At 39.3% G+C, this 23712-nt stretch overlaps 1 protein-coding gene across 9 annotated transcripts in view; it reads right to left on the bottom strand.

Annotated features, from left to right (window-relative positions):
* Positions 1–23712, bottom strand: part of CD44 (CD44 molecule (Indian blood group)) — an 86861-nt gene that overhangs the window by 16637 nt on the left and 46512 nt on the right. For 2 of the 9 annotated variants that reach the window (XM_059931380.1, XM_059931382.1), the window contains exons 5-7: positions 21469–21702; positions 2379–2483; positions 469–558 (exon numbers count right to left, since the gene is read on the bottom strand). In XM_059931380.1, coding sequence (XP_059787363.1) covers positions 469–558; positions 2379–2483; positions 21469–21702 — 429 coding nt within the window. Of the gene's footprint in view, positions 1–468; positions 559–2378; positions 2484–5416; positions 5549–7026; positions 7156–9969; positions 10087–10560; positions 10675–12845; positions 12972–14230; positions 14360–21468; positions 21703–23712 lie in introns of all 9 variants that reach the window. The other 7 variants (XM_059931385.1, XM_059931376.1, XM_059931377.1 and 4 more) reach the window with 7 other exon arrangements.

The raw sequence follows: 23712 nt of genomic DNA, 5'->3' as shown, positions 1-23712 counted from the left end.
TTGGAAGAGCAAATGCAAAGTTTCAAAGACGTTGAGGCTCTGATTATTCTTTCCTTTGCCAGAGGGCACTGCTTCTTGGTCACCAGCGCCATGGATTTATGGTCCAGAGGATAAATGGCAAAATAATATTATTAATGCAAGGAAAATAGAGAGTGATATAATTCAGATCTTTCCACCAAATCATACAAAAGCGATCTGTTATTTTTAAACAAAGCCACTAACTCTGGAGTTTAAGAAACCCAAACTTTAAGATTAAAAAATATATAGTTTGCATCTAATATACAACGGCTTCTAAGAGATCTACAAAGCAGAAGAATCAGAGAACAATCACCAGCCACAACTTCTGATCGGGGTAGAGCACAACAACAGCCAACTGATGCACCTCCACCAAAGACACTGCAAAAGCACCCAGAGTTCATTGACTTTTTTTTTCAATAGCTGAAGCCACCTGGGCTTTACAGTCCTTACTGCTAGATGTTGGAGTAGCAGTCATGGGATGGTCTTTGTCTTCTTCCAAGCCTCCATGTGATGTAGAGAAGCTCTGAGTATCACTCTGTTCTGTTTCAATGAGGGATGAATCCAGTATTAATTTGTAGTCATGAAACAAACCCTCTGGTATCTGCTGACAAGGAGGATCTAATATAGTGGTGTCAGATGGGTAGATGCATAGGAATACCAAGGTTTGTGCACACCATTCTCCCCTGATTGACAGAAATGCACAACAGAATTCTGCTTTGCCCCTAGTTGGCTCTGTTTTTCAGTATAACAAACAAGGTAAAGTGCCAAGGTGAAATCTGGGCCAAAACTTTGCCCACCCTGGATCATCCCGGCCCAATTATAGCATTGCTTCCTGTCACTCAGGAAAATCAGAGAACACAGAGACAGAGAAAAAGGAACGTTTGAATCCCAGTGTTCCTATCAACCATCAAGAGCACCTTAGCTGTGTGTCAAGAAGTGTGACTATAGGAAGAATAAACAAGATCATAACAGGTAGTATACATGTAACCGCAAAAGAGGAAGAAGTTCATCGAGAATAACTTGCTCAAGTAACTCAGATCAAATTTATACAAGGAAACACTTAAGTCTCTTCTAAAGAACATTAAATTAAGTTACCATTGTACTCAGTTATTAGGTTTTTGATCTCATCTGTGGATGAGAATTCTCATCACTGCACTGAAATGCCAGGGAACGCTTGTCTGGGCAAACACAGGGTCCTCACTGATATATATCAATTTCAGGTTGAACCGTTGCCCATATCTGAAATGGCTTTCATTGTTTTGAGTTAATATCTTTTGTGTTCTTCTAAGAAAGGGACTGACCTCTGAGTTACAGGTGCAAGCACTCCATAAAGCACACCACTAAGCCATGTCCACCACCAAGTAAATATTACAACCAGGAGAGAGACAGTCACCAAATCCCAAACCCAACATCAGAACAAAAGTCAACAGGGACATAAAGTAGGATAAAGTAGGAACATGAGACCCTCCATTGGCAAGGACCATTTTAAGGCTTATCTGCATCTCCTTTGATGCTTAACACTGGGTTATTTACATTCTTGACAATTAACACGTGCTTGCTGATTTTTCCCTTTGCCTAAAAGGGCTCACATGAAAAGACTCTGTCCATTATATGTAGCAAACAGTGAAATGAGGCCCTCTTAATTCTAGATTTCTTTCATATTCAGTCAAGAAATTATGAATGACTTTATGGTGATCTCTAGGATAGCCTTGTATCTGTGGTGGGCATTAAGGCTACTAGAAGTTTAGCATTGTTTCTACCAGATGTTTAGTGATAGGAAGAGATATAGCAAATGTTCCTCTTTTGTTCCCAGGCCCTGCAACCTATGTCAATTGTCAACAACATGCCTTGCTCCTCTTCTGTGGGCTGATGTGTTTTCCCTACTCTCTGTGATTATCTGGCCCCAAAACATGTTTTTACAACCATTGAAAAAGGCTACCCCTCTTCTGCCTTGATTGAAAGATGGGAATCAAAAGGAGCTGGTCAGTTAAAGCATAGAGACACCACTGTCCTAGCTGTGGTCTTGAATTTCACTGACATAACTATTCAGAAAAGGAAAATCAAGTGGGATGGAGTCCCACATCCTTTTTTTAATGTTTTAACATAAAGTCATTGAATGTGGAAAGCACCACAAATGAAGGTATAATCAGATTTAAAGAACCATCAAGAAAATATAGAAAATGAAGACAGCTTTTATGTTCTGAGCTGAGCTGAGCCACATAGCACTGAATGTGCTGTCCCATCACCAAGCCCTGAATGTGCTGTCCCATCACCAAGCCCAAGCCCTGCATCGGGGCCGAGGAGAGCAAGAGCTGAAGCAGGAATACAGATCAATAGAGACCGAGTGTCATTATCCTTACGAGTTGTCACTGAAAGAGGTCCTGTCCTGTCCAAGTCTTCCACCAAACCTGTGTTTGGATCTGCAGAAGGCTGAAGCGTTGTTGTACTATGGCTGGTGTCCATATCTGAAGGAATTAAATCAGTGTTATTGCTTGATTTCCTAACTACTATCTGAGGGTTGTTTATGGCCTAGAGACAAATTATTCTTATATTCAAATCTGTGTAAGAGGAAAGAAAGCACATACTGATTCACGTCTCCAGAATTGAAATGGATTATCATCTCTCCAAAAGAGTATCCCAAGAAGTAACTGGTTTTCATTTAAAGGCTGAGTTGTATGAAAGCTACAATTTTTGTTCTTTTTTTTCTGAATCTGGAAGAATGCTAAATGAGCACATGATGGGTCTCCCAAGCCTTGCAGACAGATGGAAATATAACCCACGTGTGACTTGTCCCATTCTACACAAGTGATCTGACACATGGAGAAAAGACAAAGTGCACTGGTTCAGGCACCATTTTGTCACATCCCCTTGATGTGGCAAAAAAGTTTTGCTACAGCCCTTTCCCTCATTTGCTCCTCTTTCGCTTCACAAAGTGAATGTACAAATAAAACATAAAATCATCATCCCATACTATCTAGTTGGAGGCTACAGGAACATTTTAGGGCAAGGAATAAGAAGCAATGGATGTCAGTGAATCATTCTTCCCATAAACACAAGTAGGAAATGTCTTTGGAATGTAACAGGTACAATGTTGAGTGGTACAGAAATTTCACTGAAATATTTATAGAAGCTGTTTCTAATAACTATCACAAAATGATTTTGCTGAAATAAGTCCTGAGTGAAATAGAGGTCACACAAACCATAAACACCATCACTATTGCTGGCTCTTGGATCCAAATTCCACCCACACTGCTGCCTCTGGGGAGATTTAATGTGCTCCAGATGACTCCGGAGGGAAACACTGGAATATTAGGCACCCACGTCTACACTGCAGGCTTTACATATTAAAAGAAAAGAGTATCAAGATCTTTGTAGGACAAAACGTGGCTGACTCTATTATTTAATAATAATAATAGTAGTAGTAGTAATAGTAATAGTAATTATTCAAAAAAGAGGAAAGGCTAACTAATCAAAATCAAAATCCCAAATGGATATTCTCCCAGAAGAAGTCCTGCCTGTTGATGGTCTCTAGACACTCTTGTTCATCTTTCCTTTAAGAGGTATCACACCATTCCATGGTTGAAGCCAATTGTAACGTTCCTGACATCATCAATTTGACGGAAACTCTTTCTGTTCATCCGTATGGAGATTTAATATTGATTCTGAAGCTCTTTTACTGGCTTGGTTTTCCACAATGGTTATCATCAGAGCCTCTAGCCACCATGTGCATAAAATGTGTAATGGGTCTTCAGCCACACAACATAACGGCCCCAACCTCACCATTCACACTCATCTTCCTTTGTGACATACGGATCCATTCACTCTGCCAAATTCATTCCTTGGCTTTCCTTCCTTTAAGTCTGTCCTTACATGTGTTTCCTTCCTAGAAAAACTTTCTCCAACTACTTTTCTCTGACTACCCAGGGTTTTTTCCATTTTTCAAAAACCAGATCCAATCTACCTTTCTCTGATGTTCTCCAAGGGGTCCTCTGAATTTCTTTTGTGTTTATTGCTAGCAACATTCATTTGACATCTATTACTTACTGTCTTGTACTGTTAGATCTATTTTGAAGCTAACTGTTTTTTTTTCCTAGCTAACTTTTAAATTCCTTAAGAGCATGGACCATGAATTAAGTGTACATTGTTTGTCTCCATAATGCATTGCACGTAAAGTATTAATACAATTCTATTAGCAGATATTTAAGACGATTGTACTTTAAGGGATATATGATCACTAATATTTGGGTACAACACAGTTAGGGTGTTCTGGAGAAATGAAACCATAGAAACTGTTAGATTGATTTTGGAGATAACTTTGTTTAACTCAATACCAAGAGACATTATCATTGCATTCTGAGAACTCATTTCAGTAGTTTTGTGTCATGTATACCCTTGGGAGTTTGGACCCAGATAATATATTTAATGCTACGACTGAAAATTCGTATCCCCATATTGGTTCTTTTCTTGATCTCCCTTTTTGGAATGTTACATTTCTGTGATCAAGACATCTTGTTAAATTAAAAATAAATAAATAAAACTTGCATAATTCTATTCATGGATATAGTAAGGAACATGAATTCTTCCACTTTGTAAACACTGAGAAAAGAGGGGCACCACCTGCTACCAACTCTTTCAGATTCTCTCAGGAATGCTGTCATCTGGTTCTGATAAAGGAAAAATTCCTTTTAAATATAAAAATTTGTTAAATAAAATAACAATCTTCCATTCTTTCAGAACTCCAGCTAGTATTTTCTTACTCTCTCTTGTTTAATTCTGTTTTTGAATTGCTTATAGGTAAATAAGAATGCTAATTAAGAAAACAAGGATTCCATCTTGTGTAAAAGTTGTCCATTCATTAAATTCACGAACATTTATTGATGGACAAGAGTGGTCTAAATCCTAAGTCACTGGGTATAGTATTTATTTCTAAGTGTGCAAGAGTAATTAATACCATTTTCTGAGCCTTTTAGTTACCTGTTTGGAATGAGTACTCATCAGTTTTTGATCTCTAAGATTTCTCTACCAAAGACAAGTTTTATCTTTGGGTCTATAATGGAGACAGTCACTGAATCCATCACTCACTCTTTTTAAAACCCTGCACTTAGAAGTAAATGGAAAAGAAATCTTGAAACTGCTCCTCTTCAGAGGAAATGACTTCTACTCCCATCATCTTAGGACTAATCCTTCTTTAACCTTCCTGCCAAATTCTCCACTCTCATCTAGGACTTCAGATTCAGATGCATGTGCATATCACTCTTACCAAGAAAACTAATTTTTGAAGAAACTTAAAGTTCCTTAGGAAAGCAGACTGGTCTAAAGCCAAGGGCATATTTCTGGGAAAATAGCCATTTGGGGGCTTTCAAAAACATAATATATAAAAAAGCTCAGAGATTATTACCCATCCTTCTTTCTGTTTGATGACCTCGTCCCATTGGATGTGAGACTGGGTCGGAGAAATAAGTCCAGGAACGGTCCTCTTGGCTCTGCGTTGTCACTCTTTGATTTGGATGGCTGTCATGGGCTGAGGCTGCTGTGACAATGCAGTTCAAGCAATTGTCAAAGTGTTAGTTGATATTTGGCCAGGGATACACTGATTTTTTTTAAAGACTTTATTTTCTATACAAGACAATAAAACCGTCTTCCGGATATAGAGGGCCAGGAAGTTGCAGAATGTTTTAGCAGGTATAGGTTCATTCATGCTCAATTTTCCTAGCAATCAGCATGTGAACTAGAGGACACAAAAGCATTAACGACTTCTCCAGTGGATAGATTAGAAGTTATAGACACCAAGTGAAGATGGAGGAGAAATAGTTCTTTACCCACACCATGTTGCCACCATCCCCTAAAGGAGGAAGTGTAGGAGTCCAAACACATGATGTTATTCCTAGACAACCACGTCCCAGTGAAATGCACATTAGGCCAGTAGTGATTTAGAGAAGGAATCAGGTAACAGCTTCCCTTGAGATAAACATGAAAGTAAATGCCATTCATCTCAAAAGCATGAGTGGAATCCATTAGAAGCATCACCTTCTAACAATGAGGTTTATGGCACAGTGGCATATAAGAATGCAGCACGTGCTTTGGCCTCACTCTGAGCCACTGAAGACGTATAGGTAGAAAAGATGACAATAGTAGCCCCTTAGCAACAACTACACCACATATCCAGTCACTGAATCCACTGCTCTGCCAGCTATGCATTCAGAAGCTGCCACACACCAGAAGAACATCATGCATTACATTCTATATTGCAAGTAAAAACATAGGGTTATTTCTCACTGATATTAAGTAACGATATGGAATTCACATTCTTTTACAAGAATGCATCTTGCATGTATTTCAATATTTCTGTCACACAGACAAAAGAATCATACACAGGAGCTGGTAGAGCCAAGTTATCTGGCATCACTTAGAAATGTTGACAAGATTGGGTCTAATCTCCCCAGTCCCACAATCCAAATATAGAGAAGAGGTGTTTTTTATAAATCTAAGAAGAAAACATTGTACATTCAAGGAGAAATCTCCAAACAAACATGACAAAGGGCCAAATGACACCAGACAGGTGTTTTTCTCAAAATGTCTGGCTCCATTTCTTTGACTACTGAGGTTCTGACCAAAAGCTTTCTAACAAGCCCAGGATTTCATAGAACTGTGTTGTAAAGCCTGGACCCATATCATAGAGCGATTCCTTTATGAAAGAAAAGGGTGTATTTTATAAGATCAGAGTCCCTGCTACAGTCTTACTAGGGGATGCCCAAAATTAGATCTGAAAGTGACATATGCAAGGGCATATTCTCTGTGTCTCCTTATGTGCCTGTATCCATTTCTGTTCTGGTGATTTGTTACGAGCACTTAAGGGTTGGCTCTGTGTTGACTGAATGCTAAGTGATTAAGGAACTATAACATCTTGTGACATTTCCTTCAAACTCTTCTTGTTCACTGTCTTCAAGGCCCAGTACTTAACCCCAGAGGAAGTTTTCACCCAAGTCTGCCTGTGAAACCATCCATTACCAGTTGTCCCTGCTGTTGAATGAGAGTCTTCTTTTGGCATTTGGGGATATTCCCCAGGCCATCCATTCTCAAACCACTGCTCTTTCTGGGTAGCTGTTTCTTCTGTTGTATTAGTAGGGGGTGCCCGGGCTGTGAGAAGAATGTCAATTGTGAGCTGTTATTATTCAGTTAATTTCCTTACCAACACATATCTTTCTACCTTAAGAGCATATACATGTGGGAGAGAAGGGAGAAAAGGAAAGCAGGAAGGAGAGACACCACTGATACTCTGAAAGGGATATTAGAAATCAAATGGCCCGATACTTTAGCTTTTCAGAGGGGAAAACTGGGGCTCAAAGAAGCTTTGATTTGCTAAAAATCATATAGCCAGGTTGGTACAAAGTTAGGACCAGACCACGGTCTATGAATTCCAGTATTATTCTTATTTTACTAGAGTCTATGGCCTCATACATACTGTCTGAGAGAACTGTTCGTTGAGAAAACTTAACCTGTCTTCAGTGATTTTGGAGGGAGGAGTATATTATATAACAGTCCATGACAAGATCAGCCCAGTAGGAAGCCTTCTCAAAAGGTGGTCACATGACTCATCATTGCACACACTGGAAATACACCAGCAGTGCATTTGCCCAGCATGAAAGATGCCGGGAATGACTGAGATGCTACCCCACTGACATGTTACAAAGTTATGTCTATGGAGCATCTAGAATTGCCAAAATGACTTTTTAAGAAAATTAATTCAGTGGAGAAAAACTTTTCCAGCCAGTGTTTGGCATTATATAAATAGTAGGAGTGTGTGACAGGCTTAAAATTCCAAACGCTCAGTGTTGTAATTGTCCAGTTTTAAAAAGGGCATAATGAATGAAATGAACTTGTATCGGGGTGCCTTTGGTAAAAATCAGAAAGCCACTGACATTTTCATCTGTAGCGACTAATACTAAAGTTTTAGTTTATCAAGTAAATGAGAGTGTTATAATACTGTATATCAACTATACCTCAATTAAAAATAAGAAAAAGAAAATGAGACTGTATAAACTTGCCAAGTTGAAGTATACTTTGCAACTTGTAAAACTGGTTTATTTCATTACTTTAGAAATTAATATGTATGATTTGATAATTGCGAAGACATTTAAAAAATAAAACGTACTGTCCTTGTTTCACCCTTGCATTGGCCAAAACATTCCTGGGGTTAACTGGTTATCCAGAGGAAGGGGAAAAAAACCCCCAAAATCTTAAGTTTTACCTCCCCCTGACTAAATCACTACCTCCTGACAAATAATAAAGTTAGAGAAAACACTGGGTGTAATTACAAAAAAAAGAAAAATTAACCCAAAACATAGACTGCATACTTAAAGTTTAAAAAAAAGAAAGGAAAAAAAATGCGTGCACACACACACACACACACACACACACACACACACGCACACACTATTCTATACTACTTCTACCTCTCTCTTTATAAAACACAATGATCCTTTAAATATCCAGTAACCCCTTGTTGTCTTCAATATATGGGTTAGCAGAGTAATGGATTTCCATTGCAAATGACTCTCTTCTGGAAGTTGTAAATGTTCTTTTGATAACACCCAGAATCACCAACCAGAATCACTTATGTTTTGCAAGTCCTGATAAAAGAATTGCTGCAGTAGCTGCTGCTTTCCCTCTGTTAGGTTCTGTTATGTCCTATTTTTCAACTGTCCTCCAGTAATCATGGCCCTCCCCCCACCTCTTTTGACAATAGGATCATTAATTCCAAGGCTCTTAGTTTTCCACTTTTTAAGTACAAACCGCCTTAAATCATTTCTAAAATACACTGCTAGGACCCAAAGGGACTGGTACAGAATCCCATTCTAAAGAGAATTCTGTTTCTTATGTCCTTCTTCTATCAGAAGACTCTTTTGTTAACTCAGCCCATAATCCACATGCGTATATCGAATCTGTTGGGGCCAATAATGAGATGTAGGCCTGTTGGGTGTATTCAGTACAATGCCCAGGAGGTAGTAACCTATTCAGTCCTAGCTGATGTCTGAAACTTTTCTTTTGTTTTCTGAAGACCTCCTCAAACCATGGATTCCCAAACTCCTTTGGCTTCTAAGTGATTGTTTCTTACATTTTTGCTTTAGGAGTATACAAGGCTATGAGAATCATGGTTGAACCATAATTTCTAAAATGCTACAAGCTGTTATCCTAAATTAAAGCTTCTTTTATTCCAAACATCATAGGCATCTCTCTGAGAGACAGATAAAAAAGGAAGAGTATACACTTCTTACTTCTTTTTTTGTCCTATCCTCATAGGCCAGTAGTGAGACCTGAAATTGTTTTAGGAAACCTAAGATGTTTGCACATAAGTAAAAATAACAGCGTCAAAGCCTTCCCCAAGTTATCTTGGGCTTAAAAACACAAAAAGAACAGTCAAGGAATTCATATATAGACCATCTGAGCGATTGACTTTCTTCCAAAGAGTATAAGGGATGCCTTTCTACAATGAGGTGAGCAACAGAATGTGAAAAAGAAACTGGATTCATCAAAGATCTTTATAGAAAACAAGAATTCCAAAGACCCTTGCACTTGTCATGCTTTCTTTCCAGATCCCACTACTAAGCATCAAAAGAACACATGCTTCTTCATACATTTCCATAAAAACACACAAATTACCCAAATGGAACCTCTGGGAAACTTTAACACAAAAACTGTATCTCAGATATTTTTAAACATTTTAACTTTTTAAACATTTTGGCCTTTTGGGCCACCTGACAAGTTAGCATTTTATTCCAATTTCTAAGAAATTGTGTGCAGATTTGGCAGCTTTTCATGCTCTGGGGATAAAAGAAATGACTGTGTGGAAATAGAAGATGTAGCCAATGTCTGCAAAAAAGTCTTCCCTATTCTCGGGAGTGACTTCACTAACTCAACTAAACCAGAACTGATGACTGCCATCCTTCTTACTTGTGCCTGTAGGATGCTGGGTCTCCTCTTCATCATGATATCCGTGGTGACTGAGAGAAGAGTGCGTTTCCTGGGTCCATTTTTCTCCATAAGCACTGGTGCTACTTCTGTCCACATCTATCGTGATGATGGTTACATACACTGTGACTTTTTATCAACCAACTTTTGATTGTTCTGTTTTTTCATTAAAGTACATGCCATCTAATGGTTCGATGCCTAAATCGTACCTCTGAGTATCTCCTCTTAATACTTTTGAGTGAATTCACTAATATCTCCCAAGAGAAAACCAACAGGCATGGAAATTTCTTAATGATTACCTGTTATTATACTACAACCACTTTATCATGAGGAGCACCACAAACCATTTTAACGTATTCATTTTTATAATGAAGCAACATAAAATATCTTGTGCCCAGATGATATAACTGGCAAATGGCTCCTAAGCTGAATTGAGTATCCTCATGAAAGTTCACTAAGAATTTGTGATGAGATATTAACTGAATTTCCCACTGTGTCCCGATGATTGACCTTTGCAGCATCAAAGACTTTGAGGGAAAAAAAATCTTTAATTAAGTATGCGTAGCCCATTACCAGTCATCCTTGTGGTTGTCTGAAGTGATACTTCTGGATTCGAATGGCCTGGGCTCAGGTGCGTCCAATCCTGGTTCTGTTGTGGGTGGTTAAAAACCCGTGGTGTGGTTGAAACTGTGATAATGATGATTGAAGTAATTAGGAGAATGTTATTTCTTGAGCCATCACCACTTGTTTTGCATATCTCTCCTTTCTTCAGTCTATAGAGTAATTCATCTATACCAGGCTGTATAGATGGTTGAGTGGAAATGAAGGGAAAGCAGAGAGTGCCTTCAGCTTGATTCAGCCATACTGTTAAGCATCTCAGTGTCCTTTGCATTCTGTCAGAGAACACGTAGGGGTCAGAACATGAGATCTTCTGGAGAAAGCAGCCAAAGAAGCTGCAGCAGGAGGAAGAGCAGCTTTGAAAACACCAGCCCTACACCAAGGAGAACCAAAGACGTCAGCGCTTTGCCTGTCCATGCAGTCTGTAATGACCCTCTGCAACTGAAAGCCCAAGGAATCTGTAACACTGCCAAGTGTGCTTACATGTAGATCCTCAGGCTGAAGAGTAGATACCTGAAAAGTTATACCATGATGACCAGTTTACATTATTAGTAGTTTTGGCGGGGAAAGAAACACCCTGAGCAGCCAGAGCTTTCTTATAGATGATTCTAACAAAGAATATCTACCTAGAACAGCTGTGTGACTTAGCTATACATTTCTGAATATTTATATTTATCAAACACCTATAGTATTCTCATCAAACACAAAGCATTTCATGAGCAAGCCATTCATAGCCAATGAAAGAAAACCAAGACGCATACATTCAGTAGAAAACACCATAGGTAACCAACCACCATCACAGCAGCTCCCCGAAGATAAAAAGGGGCGTACATCCACCAGTGCCCTGATACTGTCACCCAAAATGATAGGGCTGGAAGAGGAGATGCACCTAACAGAAGAACCATGACAAAATCAGAATCAATGTCTTTTGTGAAAGGTTATTTGCAAATACATCCTAATTCTTTCAAACTTTATTTTGATACCCAAATAATACAAAACTCTTTTCAGAACTATACTACTATCAGCTCTATTTCACAAGTTAATAAAATCAGGTTTAGAATCATTAACTACATTCTCAATAAGCATGAAAAACTGGCAGTTATCACACCCCTACAGAAGAGAGAGGGCATCCTGCTGAATTACGTGCACAGGTGCCAAGAAGAAAAGTGAGCTGAAATCGGAAAATATGCCACAGAGATGAAAAAATATCAAGGCAAGTTTTCCCCTGGAGCTTGATGATACGATTTATTTTCAGGTTGATCTGTTTGGCTTGCCACTCAAGAGGGTTTAGTTTCTCAAGTGTCAAGACCACATCTTTCCTGATGCCTGACTTAGAAGATGTGGCCACATCCTGAACCCAGCAGACAGTATAATAGTAAAGCTCCAGTGTCTTGGGGTATTTGGTTTTCTTTTTGAAGTAACTAAAGAGAGTTTTTTTGTTAGGTCTCTAAGCTCTGCAGGGGTGTCCAACTAAGGAATACACTACTTGAAAGCTTAGATATAAAGCATATAGTTCATCTCAAGTATTTGTTGTATCGATGTCATATACTCAGATGCCTCAGGCCTAAGCTATGCTTTTGGACCCCTCCCTCCTGGGGTGTTGTCTTTTTGGGGATGAAACCCTCAGTTTCCAATTGGACGGACAGGATTTCTGTGACCTGAGAGAGCTCATGTAGCACCTCAAAGGCACATCTTCTCTAAAAAAAAGGCAGAGCTGTGATGGAGTCAGGTTCAGGATTCTCATCTCGGTTCAGCAATATCTCAGATCATGACAGGTATGTATAGGAAACTCAGTCATTTGGCAGAATATTAGACCAACCTTTAAATTTTTTTTAAGGACCTTTCAGCTCAATTTCCATCTCTGTTCTCAAAAAGTTTTATAATTGTCACGAATTTGGATACTATTATGCAATGGTTTCACTATTTGTTTTAAATAATTGGCACTGTTTTGTTATATAGCTCAGCTTTAACACATAAATAAACAAAACAGGAAGTACCTGAGGCATTAGGAATTTTATAAAAGATATTTTTTCCATTTCTCCTCCAAATATATTTTGGTTTCCATTAAAAAAAAATCAGTTTTTTCCTTCACAATCTCATCAAGGTATAATTAACATGTGATCATAGGCTTATGCTCATTTTTCATATTAACTATTTCCTAAGATCGATACTCTTGGGCATCACTCAGATTAATCGATAAGCCTGGCATAGGTGGTTCTACAGGAATTGATTATTCTTACTGGTGCTGGAGATAAAATCTTCATCATCATCAATGCCTGATCCAGAATAACTGGGGTGTCTGTCACTTTCATCTTCATTTTCTTCAGTTGGCTCCCAGCCTGCTGAGATGATATTTGAATCCGTACCTGTTGTGGTGACTTGCATTAGTGGCTTAGCTGGATGCCAAGCAACCCATTTGACAAAGGAAGAAAATCAGGCACAGAACGTATAAAAGAATTCCCAAGATCATAAGAAGAAAGTGAGAGATTTGACTTCTATACCCCAAATTCTTATATTCTGGTCTCTGAAGCTAATGTATAGATCTAAAAACAACTGGCTATGATCTTTATAACTGAACACTCTTTTTAAGGAAGTTAAAAGAATAAATATGGACATAACCCCACCAAACAAGTAAAAGAAAAAAAAGGCCAATAAACACAGCCCCAGGCTTTCAGATGCATTTATTATTAACTTATTAACCATATGCCATGAAAGCTAGGGTGTCAAGAATAGAACGAAAAGGTTTCACACGTGCCTATTTGTTTTATCAAGCCACCTTCAGTAAAACCTTGGAATCTAAACACGTCAGTCATTTCTAAAAATCCCTTAGTTGTATTCACTATTTGCTATTCACCCAGCTATTAGGTTTGATCTTCTCTAGCATTCGATTACTGTAGCTCTGAACGCAAATGAAAGCTACACTGCAGTTCCCATCAATACTTCAGCATGTAGACAAAAAAAAAAAAAAAAAAAAAAAAATTAGTCAATTAACAGAAAAATTTTGCGGGGCATTTATTAGTCAACCAAAAGGGTTGACTAGAGTGGATTGCAGCCAATATTTGGGAAAATTCTCACTTTTTCCCTTTTGGATGCAATCCTAGGAAAGGAGATGGAAAGCCTCCACCTCTTCGCAGTGGTTACTGTAGATGTCTCTTTACTAGAAAGGGGTTTCCTATGTTTTGAATGAGATTCATGCTATCTTTCAGAATGACCATTTACCTTTGCATCCTATGAGTATTTATCCCAAAAACAGTTCCATTGATGGAGATTTTTGTTAGCTCTACCTATGCTATTTTATTTTCACATGGAAAGTCAAGAACTTTTTATCACTTCAGTCATTTTAGAACATCTTTCAGAGTCAAAGTTTTGTTCTGTCATTGAGAAAGACCTAGCCCCCTTTTCCAGCCCCCATATTAGCCTCCTCTTGGGCTACATTAATTCTATAGAATAGAAAGAAGAAATCTGCTTATTAGTACTAGAAAGTCAAACATATAGATCTCAGAGTCATGAAAAACATTTGTGAAACCAGCATGAACTTTAGACTTTGACAATATCCCCGAAGTCAATGAAAATTATTGAAGACTGCCAAGAAAACATATGAAATGAGATAATAATAACTCATTACCAGCCATAATTGTTGTGGTGTGAAGATGAATCTTGGATGTTGATGGCTGAAACCACCAAGAAAACCAATCCTGGACTTCTTGCCTCTTGGTTGCTGTTTTGGAAGTTGTACCACTAGTGCTCATCAAAGCTGTTGTGGGCTTCCTTGGTGGTGCAGTGGTTGAGAATCTGCCTGCCAATGCAGGGGACACGAGTTCGAGCCCTGGTCTGGGAAGATCCCACATGCCGCGGAGCAACTAAGCCCGTGCGCCACAACTACTGAGCCTGCGCATCTGGAGCCTGTGCTCCGCAACAAGAGAGGCCACGACAGTGAGAGGCCCGCGCACCGCGATGAAGAGTGGCCCCCACTTGCCGCAACTGGAGAAAGCCCTCGCACAGAAGCGAAGACCCAACACAGCCATAAATAAATATTAAAAAAACAAAAAAAAAGCTGTTGTAACCATAATTGAATTGATTGTTGAAAGGTTAATTATCAGTGCCTAAGAAATAGCATTGTATGTGCTTTCACTCTTTTACCACTCAAGAGTCATCTATACATGATACAGATGGTGGAAAGAAAGAGAAAAAGCACAGAAGTTCCATTTCTTTCCAAGGCCCAAACCAGGGTTCATAGAATGTCAGAGACGGAAGGACCTTAAACAGCATCTGGTTCATGCTCCTCATCTTGAAGATGAAAAAGCTGTGCTGGACAGACCTTGACTTTTCTGAAGTTAGTCTGATTAAACAAGAGAGAAGTCTCGAGGACAGCATGAGAACTGACTTTGAATTTTGAAAGGCTATAACATAAACAAGGGATTAAATTTTTGTTTGTGTTCCTAAAAGGTCAAACTAGGACCTGTGGTGAGAATTTCAGGGAGATCAATATTCTTCCAGATGTTAGATTTAAAAAGGTAATAATCTGAATTCTCCAACAATGACAGTATTATACAGAAAGTATTATAACCCCCACCATCAGAAAGAGCACTTAGCAGGAAAATTGTGTAAGAGATTAAACGATTAGAAATGTTGATCGAACGAGACCATTTAAGATCCTCCCCACATCTGAGAGTCTTTGATTCTAAAGGATGATGAGTCCTAGCCCATCATCTTCTACACATTCTATCTTGGTCAACCAATGTCATCCTCCAAGAATTTAGGGTATGACATTTCTGCCAGCAGTCCCACACACATAGCCCCAGCAATCCCTGATACGTGGAAGAAGGACCCATGAGGTGGAAGCCTGAAAGAGATGCCATTCCACTTCAGTTGGCGTCCAAATTCCCTAGCAGCCTTGCCCATGGTCACTTTTATATCAACACTAGATTTTGCAAAGCAGAACAGAACATTTTGAGACCCAGTTTTTGATAATAGGATAATCAATCAGGAAAGACAGACGAAGATGAAGTGACCCAATGATCTCACTAACAAGACCAGAAGCAAGAGTCTTGATTTGAAAACTTCCAAAGACTGCCATTTCTGCAACCATGATGTGCATCAGAAGAACAGTAGAGAATAGTAGATAAAAAACTGAAAAAAGTTCAAGCAGAGAGGCTGAAACCATCATTAAATCGCCAAGTACAAAAGTAAAGTGAATTAGATTTCTTTTTTCCAGTTATCAAGAAAGCCCAGAAGTGTCCCAAGATGAAGTACTGACAAGACCTTTTCCTTCACAGTGTTTGTACTATGAAGATGAACATTGTCAACATTTTAGAAATACCATTTTTAAAATTCTGCAGTTTCTCTCTCTCTCTCTCTCTCTCTCTCTCTCTCTAGCATTATCTTAATCAGTATGATATGCAATCATAACATAACATCAGTACTATTTTCCTCACAGGAGTATTTGTCAAAATAAAAAATACAGTTTATTCAATGTATTATAAGCTAAGCAAATGTAAAGGACCATTTTTATAACTCTTTTTCTGCATAAAAAATGCTTAATTATTTTGAAATATTGGCCATATCCTCCATCAATGAAAGTTAATAAGTGAAGATATGCTTATAATATCCCATTGTTACAGACTCTGAATCTTTTTTCCGCAAAAGCTCTCAGACTCTCAAAACACTTTATAGTGATTTAGAATTAACAGTCAAACATCCAGGGAGCTTTTTAGAGGCCTAGATTTTGATATAAAGCAACAGGTCACTTCCCACACTTTATAGTTGAGGTATCAGATGTCCAAACAATTGTTCAGGGCCTATACTTTCCATCTGTAAATCAATATTTTCCTCTATTATTATTACTGGCTGTGATAATTAGAGCAGTGGAAAGTAGGAGTATGCATTTTCTAATAGACTTCTTTTAAGAGGACATGTTTTGAATTAATCTCTTAATTGAAGCTCTGAAGGAAAAATAATTCTGATTCTATGTGCATGTTGCCAAAGGAAAACAAGTAGGACATTGAGCAGAATCCAGTCATGTCCCCAGACAGTGGGCCTCTCTGTTAAATGAAATGGTACCAGATCCTGTTCTCACTAAGGATGGTGACAGAACATCAGTAGGAAACTTCGGCATGATAATGGTGTCCTTTCCCTTAACATTGAAAGGCTTGGCATTTAGGACAACAGATAAGCAAAAGACATAGCAGTTTCCCTGCCATTGCTGTTGTTGTCTGATCCTGAGTCTTAGGCTGTGAATTACCAAACGAGGACCATATCCAATTATTTTGCTCCTGAGCTGCTGTATGGCTGTTTGAGTGCACAGCTGAAGTAACTGGATCGATTATGAAAGTATCATTTAGTGAGGTCTTTCTAGAAAACCTTCACTCTCAGTCCTGTCTATATAAAATGTATGTATATATTATAGAGTGAAGATTAGAGAAGAGTGAGGTCTGATTTTATCTTTCCAGTCTCCTAAAGTCTCTTAGAATCTTAGGACAACATCAGAAATGCAAATTCTTTATGGATAACCACAGAGTGCTACCCATTCTTCAAACTGAGACCCCTGAATACAGGCTCAGAACAAAACCAAGTAGCAACTGAATAACCCGTGATGGAAAAAATATTTTATAGCTACCTGATTGGGTGACCCAGCCATGAACTGGATCATTCATCTATTTTTGGAATATCTTTAGAGGTGCTTGCTTGTATCTTTTGGATCTGTCTATCATTTTACCCAGGAAGCTTGTGATGACAACTAGCATTTCAAAGTTCCACCCACACTCATTAACCTCAAGTCAAGCTTTATACTTGAGCAGGAACTTTGCAAAGGGTGTGTATTCAAAGTGTTGAAATCAGATAAAGCTTTGTCAAGTATCCATCTAACACTTTCTGTCACTTTTAATTCTAATTCAGAATGTGTTTCCAGAAAAGAAACACAACTGCCCAAGTTAGAGAAATTCTGGACTCTATTCAAATTAGAGAAAGGATAATCGGTGCTATTTTGCAATTTAAAATCTCCCACTTGACTCTCAAGCTAGACTTGAGTCCAGAATGTTTCCCTGTAGAGGAAGAATGGCAAAGATCATCAGGATAAACATCTAAACCAGCTGAGATTTTTAAAAACCATTTTGAGTCATATGCACCCTTGAAAATCTGATATGTTATAGCTTCTCTCCTCGAAAACCAGATCCTACACATACGTATTCTCAAAGTTTTGCATATTTTTTTTGGTGGCTCTTAAATAGTTTATGGCCTATCATTGAACCTACTGGATGTCCATGAACTCCAGGTTAAAAGCTTTGACTCTATACACACCCAATGTCAACTACCTACACAATATGCTCTATGCTACAAAGGACACATTTGCACAGAATAGACTAGAGAAATTGGAACCAATTTCACCACTGATGCCCCCAGATAAACCTGAGCATCCCCTTGGAAAATCTGCAGACACCACATTCTTACCTCAGTAACTTTATTAAAGATGCAGAACTCTGGCCACCCTCACCCTATAGTACATCAGATAGAGACCAACAGGAAGCAAACATACAAAAGCAAGACAGAAATAGGCATTATTTCTGTCTTCCTAAAAAGAAGTGTATGAGATTTGGGGAAAATGAAAAAAGCTACTGCCTAGACAGCAGAGTTTTCAATTTTCCCCACCCAAGTAGACCATGCCAGACCAAAACATAAAAATAATGATAAAAATTAAAAAAAATATATACACACACGTATATATTTTTCTTTTACACCCAGAAGACAAGGAAATAGAGCGTTCCAAGGCAGGAGTCTGCTTCCTGAATTAGTTTAAGTTTTTGGATTCCAAAGAATTCCAGATCACCAATAGAAAAAAGGCTGATGACATACCTCCAGGAAAGCACTTCCAAAAACAACATTTATAATAGAAAGCCTGCTGGAAGTCAAAACCTACCCAGATGGTCGTTCTCACTCCCTCTCCCTATTGCCACCCACTAAGGACGCTTAAGGATGGAATCAGCCACAGAAGCCGAAGGTACTCTTCTCTGTGCTCAGCCAGCCCTCTCTTGACCTCTGCCCTCCTGCACGAATTAGGGGAGATTTGCAATCACTCCCTCCTGGTAAGTCCCAACTCTCAGTCCAACACCCATGAGGTTTTGAGATTCTCCTCACTGGGCTTAGAAACTATGGTCTATTCATGAACCAGTGCTAACTTGTTTGAGTACACCATACGCTACGTTCAAGTTTCTACCTGAATCTTTTCTTTGACACCTTTCTTCCCATGAGCTGATTTATTTGGTGCTGCCGTATTGGGTTCTATAGCACTTCCATGACTCTCAGGTTGGCTCTGGACTCACTCTGCTGGACATACAAGTCTCTCTCTTCCTAAACTACTGAAACTTAACTAAGTGCTCTGGAAGGAGGAAAGCACAATTCTTTTCTCAACCCATATCCTGAACTATTTGTAGTTAAGTAAACATACTTACCTAAATCATTTCCTTGATTTCTGAACAATATATAGGCTCCATGAAGGTAGGTCCAACCCTTGAGTCCCTAGTAACTAGAGCAATGTCTTGCACAGAGAAGACCTCAAATACCGGTTGAATGAATGACTAGGTTACTAATCCTTACTTCTCCTCAATATTACTTTCTAATGGTCTTTACCGATAGGCCCCAGGCATTAGAATAGCTTGGTACGTAGTAGGTCTTCAAAATATGTTTGCTGACTAAGGCAGGAGAGGTGCGGTCCTTTAAAAGATGTGCTATGAGTGTTTATAAAATGTCCTCATTGCCTTTTTTAAAGGACATGTGAAATACTATTTCTCTATAGGCTGTTAGCAGCTTGAATGTTAATTTCATCTGGTTCCCACAAGATATATTTTGTCACTATTTTCTTCTTTGGTGGGAAATGGTACTTTAGGATAGACCCGATCTGCTTCCTGCTGAGACCACTAGTTGTTGCGTTTGCCAACATCTGACAAAATTGCATGTCCTGATGATAAACCCCTTCAATGTGGCTACTTTACGAAGGCAGGGAACTCAAGAAGCAGCAAGTAACTAGCAGCCCCACCTGCCTGGTTTGCAGAAGCTTCTCTCGAGAAGGGTTGTCCATGGAATTACAGACAATACAGTGACACAATCTTCGGAGAGCCGATAATCTGGGAAATCATGGGAAGTTTGAAAATATCTGCTTTTTGAAATGTTTCAAAGAATCTGAGGAGAATGACCAGAACCCAACCCTACTTGTATCACCCTTCTCAGCAACATGCTAACAGAAATTTAAGACACTGTTGAGAAAGTAACCTTACATTAAAACCTAAGTGTTCATTGACAGATGAATGGATAAAGATGTGGCACATATATACAATGGAATATTACCCAGCCATAAAAAGAAACAAAATTGAGTTATTTGTAGAGAGGTGGATGGACCTAGAGACTGTCATACAGAGTGAAGTAAGTCAGAAAGAGAAAAATACCGTATGCTAACATATATATGGAATCTAAAAAAAAAAAAAAAGGTTCTGAAGAACTTAGGGGCAGGACAGGAATAAAGACGCAGACGTAGAGAATGGACTTGAGGACACAGGGAATGGGAAGGGTAAGCTGGGACGAAGTGAGAGAGTGGCATTGACATATATGTACTACCAAATGTAAAATAGATAGCTAGTGGGAAGCAGCCGCATAGCACAGGGAGATCAGCTCAGTGCTTTGTGACCACCTAGAGAGGTGGGATACAGAGGGTGGGAGGGAGACGCAAGAGGGAGGAGATATGGGGATATATGTATATGTATAGCTGATTCACTTTGTTATAAAGCAGAAACACACCACTGTAAAGCAATTATACTCCAATAAAGATGTTTTAAAAAAAAATCCTAGTGCTCTGGTGATTTCCCTGGCTTCTGGGTGATGAGGAATAGAAAAGGGCCCCGTCTAGAGCATTTGCAAACCAGTAAATTTCTGCCACACTCTTTGAAGACCCGAGTTCCACCCCTCAAGAGTCATAGCCAGGAAGAGAGAAAATCCACAACATACTAGGAAAGCTGCTCAAGAGGCAGATGCCCTATTTGAGCGTGAATAATCCTCCACAGAAGGAACGCAGCCCATCCGGAAACCTGTTTTAAAACAAACCATAGGGGAAAAGCAAAGAAGGAAGCAGAGAAGGAGACAAGGGGAAAATGTAAACACTTTCCAATGAAACTGAAGCACCGGGGCCAAAAACCCAAAGAAATCTAACGCAGTGTTTACATATTTGCACTCTAGCTGTCCCAAAGTAACGTTACCCACATAACCAAGCAAGAATTAAGAACCTTCCCCTACCAGCTGGGATAGCAAACTCTTAAGCAGATTAATTTGATCAGATAACTCCTTCAGGTATGCTTCCTTAGACCAAAAACAAAGGAATTGTTTAGCAAATCATGGGTGGTGAATACGACTAATTATTCCTCAATTAATAATATGAATATAAATCAGGTTAAAACCTAAAAATATAAAATTAAACGGAGAAAAGTAGCAGATGAAATGGCATGCATACGCTATGATCACAACTTTATGAAAACAATCTTATCCACAGATGGATACGAACAAGAAGGAAACATGCAAAAATGAAAATAGCTTCTGCATCAGGCTTGAATTGTCACCGTATCTCTGGGACAAGAGAACAAGGGAAGTTCTTCTGAAAAACTTCCAATATGGTACTTCTTGTAGAGGAAAAAAAAAAAAAGGTAGGCAGTAGCCGTCAATGTATACAGTTCACTGACAACCACGGCAGCCCGCCTCCCCAGATGATGTCACCACCTTCTAGAGACGGAGGCAATCAACGCGTGAGTGCGGATCGCTCAGGTAAGAGCAGAGACGTTTTTTGCAAACGAATCGCTATGGGAAAGCACAGTGATTCATTCTCCTTACTGGTAGTCGGGGTAGTCTCTGGGTCACTGGAGACCCGGGGACTATCTTGGTCCTGGGTCGGGTACACGGTTGGAAGATGGGTGTGGAAGATGTTGTAGCCCCCTGAAGTGCTTCTCTCACTGGAGGATCCACTGCTCATGTCCTCCTCGGGAGCGGTGCTGGGGTTGATGTCGTCGGGGTTAGTTCTGTATTCCCCTTTCTTGGTGTACCGGGTGCCATCACGGTTAACAATAGCTGGGAGACAGAGGAGGCACTTTCAGAGCTTGACAGCTGACGTTTTCCGACTGTAGGAAAACTGTGGCTTATCTTAGAAGACTTCAAAGCTATTTTTCTTTTTTATGAAGCAAAACAACACCTAACTACCTCTCTAGTTGGGGGGATAGAGTGACCGATGCACTAAGAAAGTGAACCCTCCCTGCCCACCTACATACCCTGGAGATGGGGAGGGGGAAAGAGGGTGTGTTTGGGAGTCCCCAGGTTCAAATCCCAGCTTTGTGTGGCTCTAGACAAGGTAGGTAACCCTCTGAGCTTCAGTTTCATCATTTGTAAAATAGGGATGATACTACCTTCTGCTATGAGCACATATGATATGTTGTATGGAAAGTGCTCAGTGTAGTATTCAAGACAGAGCTGGTGCTCAATAAAGTGATAATTCTCCTGCCTGGTCCCTACCCTCCCTTCTCAAGTGCATGTAATATTTGTTGCTATTAATTCCATCCATTTCGAGAAAGGATTTGAAATAGGAGACAAAGAAGCGATCGGTCTCAGCAGGGAATATACAAGCATAACTCATTTATTTGTGCTTCACTTTATAGCTTCACAGATACTGTGTTTTACACCTTGAAGGCTTGTGGAAACGCTGCGTTGTTAGATAATGGTTAGCATTTTTTAGCAATAAAATATTTTTAATTAAGGCATGTTTTTAAAAACATAACGCTATTACACACTTGGACTACAGTATAGTGTAAATGTGATTTCTATATGTGCTGGGAAACCAAAAAAAATTTATTGCAATATTCGCTTTATTGCGGTGGTCTGAAACCTAACCCGCAAAACCTCTGAGGTATGCCTATAAATTTAAAAATCCACGAAGAATTAAATTTTCTTTCTAAGTGGCAAATGTTGTCAGTTTAAATGAACTCCCAGTCCTGGCTAAAAAATCAGCATGCTTAAATATCGACAGAGCCTCTGCCATTTTCTGTGAAATTCAACCTAAAATGAAGAAGCACGGATGTATACAAAGGTCAAAGTCTTTGGTTTAAACAAGCAGATGACTAGATTGACAGGAGAAAGAGCAAGAAGGACTTCTTTCATTGTTCTCCTCTAAATGTGTTTGTTGCCTTCAAGCGTGGGTCACTCACTGCACAAGTGTGCATTTAGCGGAAATGATTTTCTGCTGTATGGCATTGGTAGGACTAAAGAGTCCGTCTGTCTGCCTATCTAGATTGCCCAAGTAGAACTACTAATAAAACATAAATTTGAAAACATTCCAAAGTCTCAATCACCCTAATTATCTCTGCAGATAAAGATCTGACAAGAAAATATGACTAAACTTGAACAGGTCTAGACTTTGAGAGAGATCCGTGGGGACCAAGGAAACGGGGCATTTATTGAGCATCTACTATGGGCCAGGTGTGTATCAGACACATTATCTTTCTTAATTTTCATGACAAATTTCATATGTTGTTTCATTACTCGGATGAGAAAACTGAGGCTCAGATCACCCGGGTGGTAAAGAACTAGGATTTCAAACCAGGCCTGATGTAGACAGCACACCTCACAGTGCAGGCCTCCCCTTCCTTTTCCAAGGTATAGGCCAGGGGCAATCTCTTACCTAACTGTGGGGGGCTGGAACTGTGTGGTCCAGGAAGATTCTGGTCCCCCTGCCACCATCACCACTGTCCCCATGCACACCGAGGGGTCTGGCTCTTAGGAGGCAGAAATCCAGCCTCCTCGCCACTGTGATACTTCTCAAAAAATGAGGCTCAGAGTCGATCAGATCAAGGTTAACAGGTTGACCTATTTGAAAGTTCTGGCTGAAATATTCTGTTTTCCGCAGTGCCAACTGCCTACTTCTGAGGATAATCAAGATGGTTTTAGGTCGACATGTTGTAAATCATGCTGAAACGCGTATCAGGAAGTTTATATCCTTTATTATCATTTTTCAATACTCCAGTTAAATCAAACAGAAAATTTGGGGGGCCAGAATGTCCCTACCCCTAACACTTATCAATCCCTGTCTCT

The sequence above is a fragment of the Balaenoptera ricei genome, chromosome 8 (assembly GCF_028023285.1).
Source record: "Balaenoptera ricei isolate mBalRic1 chromosome 8, mBalRic1.hap2, whole genome shotgun sequence".
NCBI lineage: Eukaryota > Metazoa > Chordata > Mammalia > Artiodactyla > Balaenopteridae > Balaenoptera > Balaenoptera ricei.
This window is presented reverse-complemented; position numbering and strand designations above follow the sequence as displayed.